Genomic DNA, 15323 nt, shown 5'->3' on the forward strand with positions numbered 1-15323 from the left:
ACTGTACAATACTTCGGCTAACCAACTTAAGAGCTACCAACATTATTTTCATTAACTTTTTTGGCGGCTATCTTTAAACGTTGTTGCAAGATTGTACCAAATTTAATTGCAATCTAGATAGTGTCTTGGATAAGCATATCCATTTTAATATGCGACATCTATTGAATTTGTCACTAGTCTAGCCGGAACCTAAGCCGAAACTCAGCTTCTCTTCTAGTTTCGGCTGAGTTAAACCTGCGTTCAATGGCCAGATGCGACCGAATTCTTTAATGACTCATCTGCTTCACATCTTTGTTTAAGAGTCGATAATATTATCTTCAATGATTAAATATGACAAATTGAAGTTTTACAAAATAAGTTTTGGCACTATGAAAATATTGAATTATTTAAATAAAAAGAATTCGGCCGAAACTAGAACAGAAGCCGAGATTCGGTTTCGACTCGGTCAGTAATAAGTGATCTTCTTTATTGTTATGTCACTGATTAAAATAGTACAAAGGAAATAGGTGGATACAAAATCGAAAATTCTAATAAAAATTGTCTCTAAGCCACACTATCTAATAATTATTCAATTAAAATGTCTCTTTCAGATTCGTCATTTCTTTCAGTGTGCATTTTTTAAGCTCAAAAGAAATATCATGTGAGTCTTATAATTTTTAGTTTTTGCTTTTGAATTAATAACTTATTTTTTGTTCTATCAAATTTCGTGGTATCTTTAGTTCTAATTATATGAATTGGTTTTTTTTCTAGGAATACATCTAATGCGTCCGAGTCGGAACCTGTGAGTTCAATCAATACGGCCAGAGAAATTCAACAGTATTATCTGGAAATACTTGGCTGTACGGACTGGAATAAGTAAGATTTTTCAAATATACTGGCCATAGTTACATAAAGATGATCCATTATACTTGATTCATTTTATTTTGCCAAAAAAACATTGGTTGTAAAAAAAGTAAAAATATATCATATTATTTTAGAATTGTAGATCGATTCTATTATTTAACACATATATAACGTGGCAGTATTTCCGGCGGAACCGCTCGTGCGGTGATCTTCTCGCGTATGTGACGCATGTTTGGGGGCGGTGCCTGGAACGTCACGGTGAGACCCAAACGGTCGCACTAGACATATCCAAGGCCTTTGACCGGGTCTGGCACCGAGGACTTGTCAACAAATTGCATTCTTACGGACTTCCCGCATCCCTGTGTACGTGGATTGCTGACTTTTTAAGGGATAGGTCGATTCAGGCGGTTGCTGACGGTTTCACCTCTTCCTCGCACTCCATAAATGCTGGCGTCCCACAGGGATCGGTTCTGTCTCCGACTTTGTTTTTGTTGCACATCAATGACCTTTTGACATGTGCACCGATTCATTGTTACGCGGATGACAGTACAGTTCATGATGGCTTTTTGTTTGACAAGCCCCCAAAGGGCACACAAACTCCAACGGCTCGGAGGGCTTTGAAGCAGAGAATGGACGGTTATCTCGAGAGTATTTCCTCCTGGGGTAAAAATAATCTCGTCGAATTTAATGTTTCAAAGACCCAATCCTGTCTGATTACGTCTAAAAGGGATCCAAATGATAATCTAGTCTCCTTCAACGGAAGCAATCTTCCGAACAGGCCTTCCATTGATATGCTTGGTGTAACTATAAGTGACCAGCTCAGGTACGGGGGCTCCATCGAAGCCAGAGTAAAGTTGGCCTCTCAGAAGCTGGGCGTACTGTACAGGGCCCGCAGATACTTTAATAGTACACAACTGCTCACCCTGTACAAATCGCAAGTGCGCCCTACTGTCGAATTTGGCAGCCATCTCTGGTCTGGAGCCCCAAAATACCTGAAAAAAACCCTTGACTCTGTGCAGAAACGGGCGGTCCGTTTGATAGATTCCCCAATCTTAACAAACGGACTGCAATCTTTAGAGCACAGGCGTCAGGTAGGTATGCTGTCCTTGTTCTATCGGTATTACAATGGAAGATGCTCTGAGGAACTAGCGTCATTGATCCCTTCGGCACCGGTGCGTAGTCGGGATACACGCCAAACGCGCGCCCAACATTTGTACACAGTTGACACTTGTCACATGAGAACGGGTCGCTTCTACGATTCGTTCTTAAGTTCAACAGCTCGGCTGTGGAACGAACTGCCGGCCTCTGTGTTTCCTCCCTCCTACAACATGGGACTCTTCAAAACCCATGTTCACTCCTTCCTCTCCAAAAAAAGACCCTCCACACAGCATCCCCAAAGATGACATAGGCCCCGAGGGAAATTATTTTCTTCAGGGCCTCCTGTGTGGAGTAAATATAAAAAAAAAAGTAAATAAAAATAAAATACATTAGATATTGTAGTGTTGGTAAATACATTTAGTTTTAATACCGTTCAACAAATGTCGTTAGAGTGCATAGATTTAAGATATGATATTTAGTTTATGTAGTTTTAAGATGTCTCCATAGGTGGTAGTAGTAATACCACATGACAAGCGTCTAATACCCGAATGGTTACAAATACAGCCGATGCTAGCCGATCTACAGGCGAGCATTTCAGTCAGAGTTCCCTCCCGCTTAAGAATAACTCAGAGCATCCTTTAGAACGGATATTAAGTCAAGGATAGTAAACATACTCGGAATCTTAGACAAACTGAAGAAATTATTAAAATCTCCCGATCATCAAGTGCATTGCAAATTAAGAAGAGAGTTAATATTTTGCTAAAAGTACACCTCATACATGAATGCAGTTGTGTGGATGAAGGCTTACATTTGTTGAAGAAGACTTCACAGATGGGCTCCACCATACTTTCTTAGGTGGTGTAAAATAACAATTAAATTATGTACATATAATATTGATGTGTGTTTTGATATCATAAAATTACTAGTTTTGGATGTATATAGTAACTTTTTTCGTTTATTATTTTAGATTTGATCAAACAGACATATTTCTGATCAAGCAGAAAATAGCTTTTGCTATATATGGAACACCGGATACTGTATCAGGGGATTTGTCTTCAGTCAACTCTGATTCTACTTACGGCTACAGTGCTGAGCAATTGAAAAGAGTCCTGCCGATATATGACAAAATACACCAGTTTCGTAAGTGTTTATATGCGATGTAATATTAATTTATTGTAGCTACTAGTAATAACTTATAATAACCCTCAGTTGTAGATTATAATAATATGTTGGGTGGTAAATTATTTTTATTAAAATACTAAGAACACAGGTTTATATAGCGTCTACCACCATCGCATATAGAAAGTTGTTTTAAGAACATTTTCATAAATGTATTCCAAATTGTAAATAAATTTGACCGACCGTCTTGGCACGACCAACCACAGCTGTATTTAAAGATCGATTAAAGCACTCTTGCGACCGTTTCCACAAACAATACGTCAAACATTACCTCAAACATTTTTGTTTTCGCCACATTCCGTCTCCTCCCTTTGTTAAAACATTGGGGCGCGGTGGGCGTGGCCATAAACATTTTGTCATTATTTTGTAAATGTCTGATGGGGACGACTTGTGTGCTCTCAGTTTTTGCAGTAAATTGTTAAGATGAGTTCTGACGAGGAAGACGTTTGAATTTTAGCGAAATTATTCCACCAGGGAGGAAACACAAATCTCGGGTTCAACCGTACTTTCGACCTGGAAATTTTAATTTCATTCGCGTCTAGTTAGTTTTATTTATTCAGCCAGACTTTAAAAAAAAAACTATTCATTTTGCCAGAAACGCGACTTGCTGTCACATTACGATTTCTTGCAACTGGGGATTCATATACAAGCCTGATGTACCATTTGAGAATCTCGAAACAGCATCTAAAATAGACTTAAAGACTTTATTTAAAAATGAGTTCATGATAGAAACAATCATCCTTACGACATTATTTGTTAACAATTTATTAGAGAGAATGTTTTCCACCGGCCACGGAAAACACGGACATTTTCGAATGTTTGAGACAATTTTATTTATTTATTCATTTTCGGGAAATCGACAGTTTACTTTTAATCAGTTTGTACATAACTATTTTTTAGTAAAATAAAACCAATTATGGATTTCCTCCTTGTGACTTTAACTGAGACAGCATAATATGGAATAAGTTATTTAAATTTGTGAAAGAAATATGAATTAAAAAAATTATATAAAACAAAAGATTATATAAAACGAAAAATTTACAAAACAATACATTTATAGCCATGGAGAGAGGTTGTAGATATAAATCAAATCATAATAGAGATATAAACAATAGAGACATAAACATTATTCACAAACCATCAGAGAAATATTTTTTTATGGACCTCTTGTATTTGGTAAGTTTGCAACTGAAAATATCAACCTTGGATAATACGCTATTGTAATTATTGCATAGTCTGTTCAGGCAAGAATTCTTCTTTTTTTGTAATGTTCATGATTTTTTCATCGTATTGTTGTGGAAACGGTTGCTGGAGTCGCGGCTTAAGTGACACAATTATAATCCATCTTTTTAATTCACAGAAAAGTATTCAGCGGACCACAAGTCAATTTTCATGTCGATTTTATTTGTTTGCTGCGTTCCGGTGATGACAGGAGTGACTAACAAAGACCAATATGAAAACGTAAGGTCGGACAAAATTTCTGTCACTCCAGTGTTCAGAATCAGAAAATGCATCAAAGTGAGCACCCTTAGTGGTAAGAATGAATTAATAAAAAAATCCGAGAACTGCTATTTTATTTCTGCTTTACAAACTACAAACTTATCTACAAACCACAAAATTTCATCTCTGCCAGAATATTAGAAGCCTCTCTTACTAGTGAATATTTTATGTCTAAAACTTAAAATAAATCTGTATAATATATTTTGATATTACAATTTTTTTTTTAATGGATTTTTCAGATAGCCGCACTGGCTGCTGTATTTTCATTGATGACATTGGCAGAATCTACAAAAACTGGTCACTCTATTTGGAGAATAACAAACAACCAAAAGGATATATTGTGGCTCCCGCCAACGGGCGTTACCACGGGGGCTTTATCGATGTAACTATTTATTTTCTGTTTGTGTTGTTAAAATTGCTTTAGCCTTGTTTAGTGATCACATCAGAACAGCTAGGAACTTCTACAATTCCACCCGTCTTCTACTCCATTACTTGCCTTTCCCACGTTCTTCAGCTGTTACAAAATTGGTTAAGGAAAAATATTAATAATTTCAGGGATTTTTTTTTTCGAAATATGAAGAAAAATGTATTGGAGAAACATGGCAGTTTTAAAATTTGGTGGTTCGTTAGCCAAAATTGATAATGAATTCGGTAGGCAAGCGGAAATTCCGAGTTCAAATACCGGTGCATTATCTTCCTCTTACTGATTAATCATTCACTCCAACTTCATACCTGCTTCGTCGCCAGAATCACTATTACTCGAGTTGCTTTCGTAGACCTTTTTCCAAATTCTTCATCTATCATTCTTCCTCATTCGTCAACTTTTTCCATCTTTCGATTTTATAACGAGGCTTTTTTTAGATCAGCCGCGATTTGTGTAGGTACTATAAAATAGTACATAACGTTTTGAAAAGGGACTCGATAGACTAGAGATATACTATACTAGAGATATTTATATCTTAAAGACTTCGGGTGAAATACCTGTATCAGATATATCAAACAGATTTTTTCTGGAATGTCCGTTAATTGCCTCACCGATAGATAAATAGATAAAAATTGCTTTGCTGATACACGAAGACAAGCGAGTAATGCTAATTATAGTTAAAAATGAGACTGCAAGCCGTTTCCCGAAAAAATTTTGGTAAATTCAAAATAATATAGGAACACGTGTTCATCCACCCGCATTGAGCTTAATCCTCTTCTTATTTCTTTGAGCGGGGGGGGGTCAGAGGGGGACATCTAGGTCTGCTAACCATTCTAGGGCCTCAGGCGTCGCCATGTGAACCTCATCAATCCCGCCGGGGAATGAATGGAGCAAGCATACGTTGACCACATGTTGGGTGGTATGCACCGCACCACATTTACACATCGCCGACTCTTTAAGGCCCCATCTGTCCATCACGTGGGCACAGCGGCTATGGGAGCACCTTAACCTATTGATGGCGGACCAGGTTTTACAAGGCAATGAAAACCCAGGCTGTCTATCGGTGGGGTCCTGTATGAGGTGGGCATTTCCCACGTTGGCCGTTTGCCACTCAAGTTTCTACCCATCTTCTGGGGTGAGAGGTAATCGGAGAAACCTCTCCCCTTCCGCCTGATAGATGGGCTTATGGGACTTCAAGCTGCATGCCGGGTGGGAGACGACATCATATTGCGCTTGTTTGCAGCGCCTACTTGTATTCCCTCAGTGTTGCAGTTTCTCGCCTGATGTTTGGCGCGGTCACGTTTGCAAGTACGGGGAGCCAAGAGAGAAGAGTAGATTTTAAAGTCCCGCTGATGTTTCGCATTGTGGCATTAAGCTGAATGTCTACCATGGAAATGTGGACGTTTCTAGTCCATACTGGAGCACAATATTCAGCCGTTGAAAAAACCAGGGCAATGGATGCTGTTCTGAGCGTGTTGGCGTCGCATCCCCAGCTAGTTCCAGTTAGCTTATTAACTAAGTTAAGCCTTGTCCTAATTTTTTTACCCATTGTTTCCATGTGTTGCCGGTAGTTTAAGCTCTTGTCCAAAGTAACTCCAAGAGTTGGGCTTAATAATATATCATGACGAAATACAAAAATGTAAAGACTTTTATGAAATCGAGACAAAACATTGGTATTTCACTTGAAGTTTATCAATTCATTCGATAATAGCCCGTTTTTAACAGGACTACGAATAATTTGAAGAGATTTTTAATAATAATTTAGCAATAATCAGGAAGTTTTTTCCGTGTAACAGCACATAACATTTTGAATTGCAACATTTGTATTCGTGATATAAATACAAAGAATGGCGTTTTATGTTCCCGACAAATTCTAATCGGATCGGCACCGCTTTGCCTCACTTCACTAACTTGTCCCGAGGCGAGGCGAAGCTGGTACGATGCTGATTAGTGTGCGAAGAAGTATGAAGGTTCATACAAAAAATTATGAATCACTCGAGCTGAGGCGATGCTGATCTGGTGCCAGGGTGATTTGTTTGCCAAAATCTCTAACCTACCACTGGTAAAGACGGTCGGAAAAATGATTCTACTGTTATAACATGTCTCCTGATATAAATATTTTTCAATTGAACTTTTTTATCCAAATATTTCTAGCTTTCACCCTAAAGAGCGTTCTAGGCCATCATTTAAAATTATGGAGAGAGGGAAGGTGAATTTACATATTCATTTAGTTTAAATTAGCAAAATTTTATATTAAAATTTTTTGTATATGGAAGATTGGAGTCGAGTTTAGACTTAGAAGAGATGAGACGTTGAATGGAAAGGAGGCAATTTTAGATAAGGCATGATAGAAGAGAGGATATTTGTTTAGAGAGAAACAACCAAATAACATCTTAAATTTCCACTTCTCGACCACAGAAGGTACAATCTGAGGAGTCAAGCGCATGCATTTTAAAAAGGTGAGAAGGAACGGAACAATGCCAAATCATCATTCGAATAAGTGACGAAATTTATTCTTTGGAGAAATGGGGGAGTTGTTGAAACCACGGTTTTGATGGTATAGGCCTTAATATTGAGACAAAGCAGGCTCTCTTGGATTAGTTTGCAATGTGCCAACACTCTGACCAAACATTGCGGGATCTAACTTTGAGGATGGAAAAAATGTCAGATCGGGGAATGTGGTTTACGAGGATAACAAAAAGGTTGGATGAAAAATTTAAAAAAGCATTATTATTTTACCGTGCAAAAGGTATGTTTGTTATTGGTTGTAATTTCTGTAAATTTATATTTAAAATAAAATAATCAATTTGATGTTTCAACCTTTTGAAACCTTCCGGGAAGTGAATACTTCCGCAACAGTTTGTTGTTTTCTTGTGCGATATGTCATTTTGGATTTTTCATTCATTCCCTCTTCCTAATCCAGGAGTTTCTTTCATTCATCCACCCCATATTTTGTCTGTTTTTCTAGTACATCTTATTAGTTATTAGTAAAATTATTTATAATTTAAATGTAATTATGGATAACGAGACTAATTTAACTCACATGTCAGGATTTGGTCCTCGTGAATCTGGACTTTGTCCTATCGCCTGGCTCGTCCGTGTCCAGCAAGGTGCGCGAGGTGGGTGACAATGTGTGCACTGGCGTGGCTGTGGGTGTCGTGGGCGTGCTGGCCGTGTCCGGGGTCGCACCCATCGCGGCCGGTGTGGCCATGGCCACTGGAGTGGCCACAGGGGTCACTGGCCTCTACGGTCTGTTCACCTCTTCCAGGCAGCTCACCGACAGGAAAAAACACGATCAGGTATTGTTGTATTTCGAATTGATAAACCGTTTGGTTCCTACTGCCGTGCCATTTATCCAGAGTACTTATCTTTTCTAAAGATCACAACCTGAGCAAGAAAAAAGAAAAGGACTCTCTTCGAAGCTGGTTGGTGTTGCTTGAAAATATCGTATTCGTCGTTTCCTTTTAATAATTACCTCGAAGTACCGCACTGATAATATATTAAGATTGTTTTGTGTGCCAGAACTCCTCCAACAGATTAATGATCTTGTTGTGTGATTTGTGGTTTGGTTATCATTTTTCTCTCAATCCTTTTTGTATCCTAAATTCACTTTCACCTGAAATTCTATGAAAATTACTGAAATTAAATAAAATTTTCGATATAATTTATTGTTTTCAGTGTATTTTTAAGTTAATCTAGATCTAGAGCATGCAGTTTTGGACAAAACACGTATTAAAATAAAACAAAATTGTAGCACAATTTATGTGTGTACCATGGTACCATGTTTTTTCAAAATCGGTGTTACATCGACCAATTATATCTAGACACGGCGTATGCACCTTTATCAATAAATTTTGGCTGTCGCAAAGACTTTTTGTTGGTCTATATCCACGAGGAGCAAACTTGTCTCCGAGCAGGGTTCAACTAACAGAGTGGCTAACTTTAATGCGAGCCTTTTTCAAACGCCAAGTTTAGGCTTTTTGTGTTATTTTAGTGTAAGTTAAACAAGCTCTATTTACTATTATCATTCAGCCAGTCATCAGGTGCGTAACGTTGTGTGCCACTTCTTTGAAATAAATAGTTTTGTCACCATTGAATACAATATTTGTCCTATTAAAAGCAATAAATCCCGATCTGATACATTGTTCCAGAGTATTAGCCTAGCAGACCCAGAAGCCAGAGGTTGCTGGTTGAACTTTGGGGCAAGTGCTACTGGAATGGTAGCTGGAGCTTCTACGAAACTCCTGACCAAAGCAGCTAGCAACGGGGCAACCATCGCCACAGTAAGAATTCTTTCTTTTAATGATGTGCTCGTTTAAAATGGCTTTATATTGAAATTCAAATTATATTTATCCTCTTATTTAGGGTTTCCGTCTGGCCCACAACTCTTCAATAGTCATGGCAGCTCTGACCAGCGGTGGAGGGTTGATAAACACTATCACCAATTGCGTCATTAAGGTAAAATAAAAACAATCTAAAATGTGTATTAAAACACTAGTATACAAACTTTTCATAGTTTTTTCCATGCGTTTTTTTCTTAAATTTGTCTTTTATTTGTCCACAGTACAACAAGACAAAACAGAGTCCCACATCCCTGGAAATATTCCAGATAGCTTCTTCAATCTTGTTTCTCACTAACTCTTTAGTCTCGAACAAAATGGCCCACACCATCATCGAAGAAACTCAGAATTCGCAGATATCCACCTACAGAGAGTCGCTACGATCCAACCGCCGAAGGTGAGATTCCCTTTTCCTTCCGTGTTTTGTTTTAGAACCTTAACACTGCACCTCCGAGATACAGTGCTAAATTACCTCCACAAACAATATAATATGTGGCAACAATAAATTATGCATGGAATTAAATCTCAATATTTTATTGAACAATACATTTCGTCTTTATTTGACTATGTAATTTATCTTATTTTATTTATTAGATATTATAGAAACAAACAGTACATTGGGTAGGGTGATGGAATAATTTACATATATTTATTGTTTTTGTGTTGAAAAAAAAAAGAACAATTTACAGATATTAAATATTTTATTTTGGATACCTATGATATGTTTCCTTGTAATGTCTTGTATGCGGTATGTATATACAGTAATTACCAGGTGGGGTGTGTAGTATATAAGTGTGTATGTTGTGCATGCGTGAGTGTTTTTTTATATGTATTTAATTAATTTCTTCCGTTTTCATTGTAGGAAAATTTATGATAAGATGGTTGCTGAAACTCGTCGAATCAATGGCAAGGCTAGAGGCAACTCGGAAGTCATCAGGAGCATTCAGAAAATTGAAAATAAGGATCAATTCTTCCAAGGCGCTTTGCGGCTGAACAAACAGCTGAACCAAAACAATGTCCAGATCGCTATGAAAGACGGAAAAGCTCTACTGAACGGCGAACATATCATTAACCCGCAAGAGTTCTACAGCCTTAATCCGCAAGCTAAGGCCACCTACCTGAGCAGTATTGGACCTGCTAACACTTCAGTCAGTAACCTACCCTCAAAACTTACAGCAATTTCGTTAATGGCGACGACGGGTGGTTACTTGTTTAAAGATATTCCCGATCCGTCGGTCGCTTCAAGTGGTGATATCTTAAAACACTTCGTGCGTAAAATCTGCCCGTTTAATATTAATGAAGATATCTACGATAAATTGGTACAGATATTAAAAAAACTTAAGGATATTCTCCCAACACGCGTGCTTGAGCAGCTTCAGGCCTTGGGCAACTATGGAAAAGATTTGTTTTATAAACTCTTTGGTATCGTTTGCGATTATTTGAAGAAGTTGTGCATTGACGTTAGCAATATTGGAATCTTTATCGAGAAATTATTTGTCGAACGCAAGTTGGATCAGAAATTTCTTCAGAATTTGCAGAAGTATTTCCTGGATAGATTTACTGTAGAATATCAAAACAGTGTTGCAAGTGGATACGAAACTAGATGCCCTATTTGCAATGGGTTAACTTTTTTTAAAGATTAAAACATATAAATAATTGTTCCTTCTTTTTCAGTTCAACGCAGTATTAAAGTTGTACAGTAACCTTTTTTTTAACCCTTAAATGCATACTGTTGCAAAACGGCAACATACCGTTCAAACCACCTTTAACTCTTTGGTGTATACTTAATGCATGCCGTTTTAGAATAATCAAGTTCACGGTAATATATTTTATCGAGTGGCATCACCTTTTTTTTCTTTCGCGAATGTCAAATGTCACTTTTTCTTTAACAAAGTGAAGATTCTCGAAAATTGGTTGGAGGTTAGAATTACAGTTTGGTTTTGCTGTTATTATTTTGATTTTCTTAAGTAAGTAGATACAATACTTATATGTAATAACTAGTATTTTTCCGGTACACTTATTAGTTTTGAGAAATTTTTTTAGGTTTTTTATTTTTTTTTCATACGTAAATTGTTCATATTATTTTTTATTAAATACACGGTGTTGTAAATCTGCAACAATTTTTTTTAAATCAAATATCATTCAAAAATTACAAAAAAAAAAAAAATCTTTATATTTCCTTGCATATGCATGTAAATATCTACAAAATATATTTTTTTCCGGAAAAATTAATAAATCATGCATTTAAGGGTTAATTACCTATTGGTGATGTAATTCGTAATGTTAGCTCTTTGCTAGTAAATAATCGTCCTCATCGGCACATCCTGATTGGCTATCTCTAGATAATACCTTCACCCTGCAGGTCTCTTGATGACCTAAATTAATTTCTTAGTCCAAGGACGTGGCCTTTTCAACCACAATGTCAAGCCAACTAGTTTATGTCTCTCTGCAATCCTACAGACTTATTGAAAAAAAGCATTTTTGGTTGTTGACCATCTTCTATCCCTGCTCCAGTTTAGGGTTATTACTGTAAGCGGCTCTTCTCAATCTATTAGTATGGCTGGTGGTTGTACTTTTTCTAGCTGACATTTTCTTGCAGGCTTAAAAGATTCTTCTTCCCAGAAGTAGCCAGTATCCTTTTACATTTTTGAACATTGCCTTGCAACCGGAATTTAGAAGCAAATCAAAAACGGCTTTAGAGTTCTTCAAGATTCTAGAGTTCAGATCAGTCATTTAACGAGAGGAGTCTAGATTTTTATTGTCTTTCATGTAGACCATCGTAACATTCGCGTTAACGCCGAATTAGGACACAATTTTTGTTTAATAATATTCATTACATTTTATGACTGTCTTTTGACTGTCCAACTAGGAAGGTTTCCCGTTTTATGACAGTCAAATTAATGTAAACAAAGTTATTTGTGTTTGAATAAAATAAAGTTTAAAAAGATTACATCGTTTTATCTATTTCCGTTGTATATCAATGCATATGTACGCAATAAAATGTCAGCATTATATTTTAATAATCTATTATTTCATTTATCTTTGTTATAACCATCTTTAATTGTTGTAACAAACTATACGATTTGATTTACCTTATAGACATTGACGGCTGTAACACATATTTAAGCACTGCAAATTAAGTGACATTAGATAAGCAGTGTAGAAGATTCTTCCCGAGTGGAAACATTGCTTGCGCTGTTCTTATATTGTTTAGTGACCGAATATGATTATGTACTCGAAATAATTTTTGAATCCCTTTTCTTTCCTCTACCTTTTTCAACAAGCAAAATTTCCACGTTATTTGCAGTGTCGTAGGTTGATAAATTATTGTAAAATAAAAATGTCATATAGTTAACAATATATCAATAAATTGTACCATGAAAGTAAATGTTATATTTGTAGATGATGTGTGTTTTTTACTTTATGTAAATATTAACTTTGCGAATTTTGTGGATTATGTAAAAAACTTATTTCAACACTATTCCTAAATGGAAGTTATATTTTTGTACACCAGTCAAATCGCTATATTTTTTAACTTACGTTCTTGTTATTTTTAATTTTTTTTTTAAATATATTATTTTTTAATGTAATTTTATTTTTATTATTTCTTTCTAATATTTCAAAACTGTCATTAAAATTGTACCACCTACATGTAAAAGCCCTCTGGGCGTTAAATAAATAAATAAATATGAATATTGTGATGTAATTTCAAGAGAATTTATATGTGTTATAATTTATTATTAATGCTATCTGTAGAATGGTTGTCGACCAGGGTAAATAATATTGCTTTGATAAAATAGTGTTTTAATTCCTCACCACAATATAATAAAATATAACACTTTTTAATGATACACTTCAGAAATAATTCGAAAATACTCCAGTTTTTCTGGAGATGTTTCGCGACCCTCCAAATAACTTAATAATATTTAAGTCGCGTTGTTTGTCGAACTACGAAGTTGTTAAATGTGACGGATGGTCAAACAACGAACCATTGAGGTTTACAGCTCAAAAAATTGTTAGTACTAAATAAAATTTAATATTATGGCCATTGGAGCTTTAAAAGCTTTTAAAAAATCATCCGTGATTAAAAATAACGCTAATTTTAATTCGAAAAAATTAAAAAAAATTGGTATATTGCAATAACGAAAGGTGTGATTCCGAACAAGCAAGTAGCGAGCATTCTGGCGTTATTAACCCGCGGGGAACAACTTATTTGCGCCTTGAGATGTGGCAGGTGTTTTACCTGCGGATGCGGTATCTTTATCCACCGCCTTGAATTTTTTTGGAACTTTTCCACTCACGAGAAATTATTTTGTCCAAGAAAGAACGTCTCGAAAACAACTTTGGTTTTGGGTTTGAACTTATTTTTAATAGGAAGCAAATAATTTTTTTTATTATAATTATTTTATGAGCAAGCAGTTATTGCTGATGAGCTCATATCTGATTTATCAGCAATAACTGATGAGCTTACTATGAAATCAGATATGAGCTCATCAGCTATTGGTGATGAGCTCATATCTGATTTCATAGTAAGCTCATCAGCAATAACTGATGAGCTTACTATGAAATCAGATATGAGCTCATCAGTTATTGGTGATGAGCTCATATCTGATTTTATAGTAAGCTCATCAGCAATAACTGATGAGCTTACTATGAAATCACATATGAGCTCATCAGTTATTGGTGATGAGCTTATATCTGATTTCATAGTAAGTTTAACAATAATCAAGTTCTTTAAAATTTAAAATAAGTCCATTCTTTCTTCTCTCCAATTAAGAATCCAATTCAGCTTTAAATTGGTTTATATTAGTAGCATCGAAGACATGTTGTGGAAGTTTGTCCATGGAGACTTATTACTTGGGGGTGTGGCATTATATTTTAAATGCAAAAACACACTTTGTTATACACTAGTTTTGGGAGGCGGTTACGAGTACAGCCTCCACGGGAACAGTTTATTGGATATCCAACACCCCTGCCATAGGTCACCGCAAGAATTTAGCTACTTTTGGTAACATAATATTCGTATGACTCAATTGTAGAGATGGTGAAAGGGAGAATTGAGAAGTATCTGGGTATTCAGATATGTTAACAAACATGGCTAAAACCGTTTCAAGCGACATACATTACGATACGAAATGGTGTTATTTCACCAGGAATATATATTTATTTATTTAAAAATATCAACTGTATAAATATACCATTTACCATAATTACATGTCACAGAATAACAATTAACTGTGGCATTTGATCATAAAATGACGACAGAAAGTATAAAATTAATACTAGATGGAGATACAAGTACATAAAAAATATGATTCTTAACAATTATGAGTAGACTTACGTTATATTAGTAATGATTTAGAAGACATGATAGTAAAGCCTTTTTGTACCTAGCTTCTGTGCAGTTAAACAGATCCGCTACATCTTCGTACCTATTACTAATTTCATATAATCTAGGTACAAGCGAGTGTTTGAAATGCTCAGTCTTGGAATTGTTACAATTAAACAGGGTTTTATAACGAGTAGCTCTTATGGGTACATGAAATTTAATGAGGTTAATTAAATCAAGGCTATCTACACTACCATTTACAATTTTGAACATAAATATTAAGTCAGATATAATTCTTCGATCTGAGAGTTTTAATAAATTTAACTTTTTCGTTAAGTAATTTTAATTTATACTTTCAATGGGAATACCGAGTTTAAAATTAATGTGTCTTAGTAATTTGGGTTGAAGTTTTTCAACTTACTTTAGAAAAACTCACATCACGTTATGCAAAAATTTTTCTGTTCTTCTCTTTCGTCATTGCTTTCAACTTTTCACTTGAAGATTGTATTAAGAAAAAGGGGAGATTGGATCAGAGTGATTTATGAGGTAAGTTGGCCATCACGCATTGATACAACCAACCCCACTGTTCCCTATTCTAACCTCAGGACCT

General features: G+C 35.7%; 1 protein-coding gene across 1 annotated transcript; it reads left to right on the forward strand.

The window, feature by feature from the left end:
* Nucleotides 1–568: 568 nt before the first annotated feature.
* LOC149419123 (uncharacterized) lies at nt 569–11343 on the forward strand. Its single transcript, XM_089637688.1, has 10 exons — nt 569–640; nt 751–855; nt 2909–3081; nt 4481–4654; nt 4860–5002; nt 8095–8343; nt 9196–9327; nt 9410–9502; nt 9609–9781; nt 10247–11343. Coding segments are annotated over exons 1-10 (2025 nt in total). The 5' UTR covers nt 569–638; the 3' UTR covers nt 11028–11343.
* Nucleotides 11344–15323: the final 3980 nt, after the last annotated feature.

Source organism: Hesperophylax consimilis, chromosome 12 (genome assembly GCF_061612785.1).
Source record: "Hesperophylax consimilis isolate HC1 chromosome 12, BYU_Hcon_1.0, whole genome shotgun sequence".
In the NCBI taxonomy this organism is placed as follows: domain Eukaryota; kingdom Metazoa; phylum Arthropoda; class Insecta; order Trichoptera; family Limnephilidae; genus Hesperophylax; species Hesperophylax consimilis.

What these genes read in the sequence shown, in the direction of transcription:
- LOC149419123 (XM_089637688.1), top strand. An exon ending in TGACAAAATACACCAGTTTC is followed by an intron (nt 3,082 to 4,480) that starts GTAAGTGTTTAT and finishes TTTAATTCACAG; the next exon opens with AAAAGTATTCAGCGGACCAC. An exon ending in ACGGGGCAACCATCGCCACA is followed by an intron (nt 9,328 to 9,409) that starts GTAAGAATTCTT and finishes CCTCTTATTTAG; the next exon opens with GGTTTCCGTCTGGCCCACAA.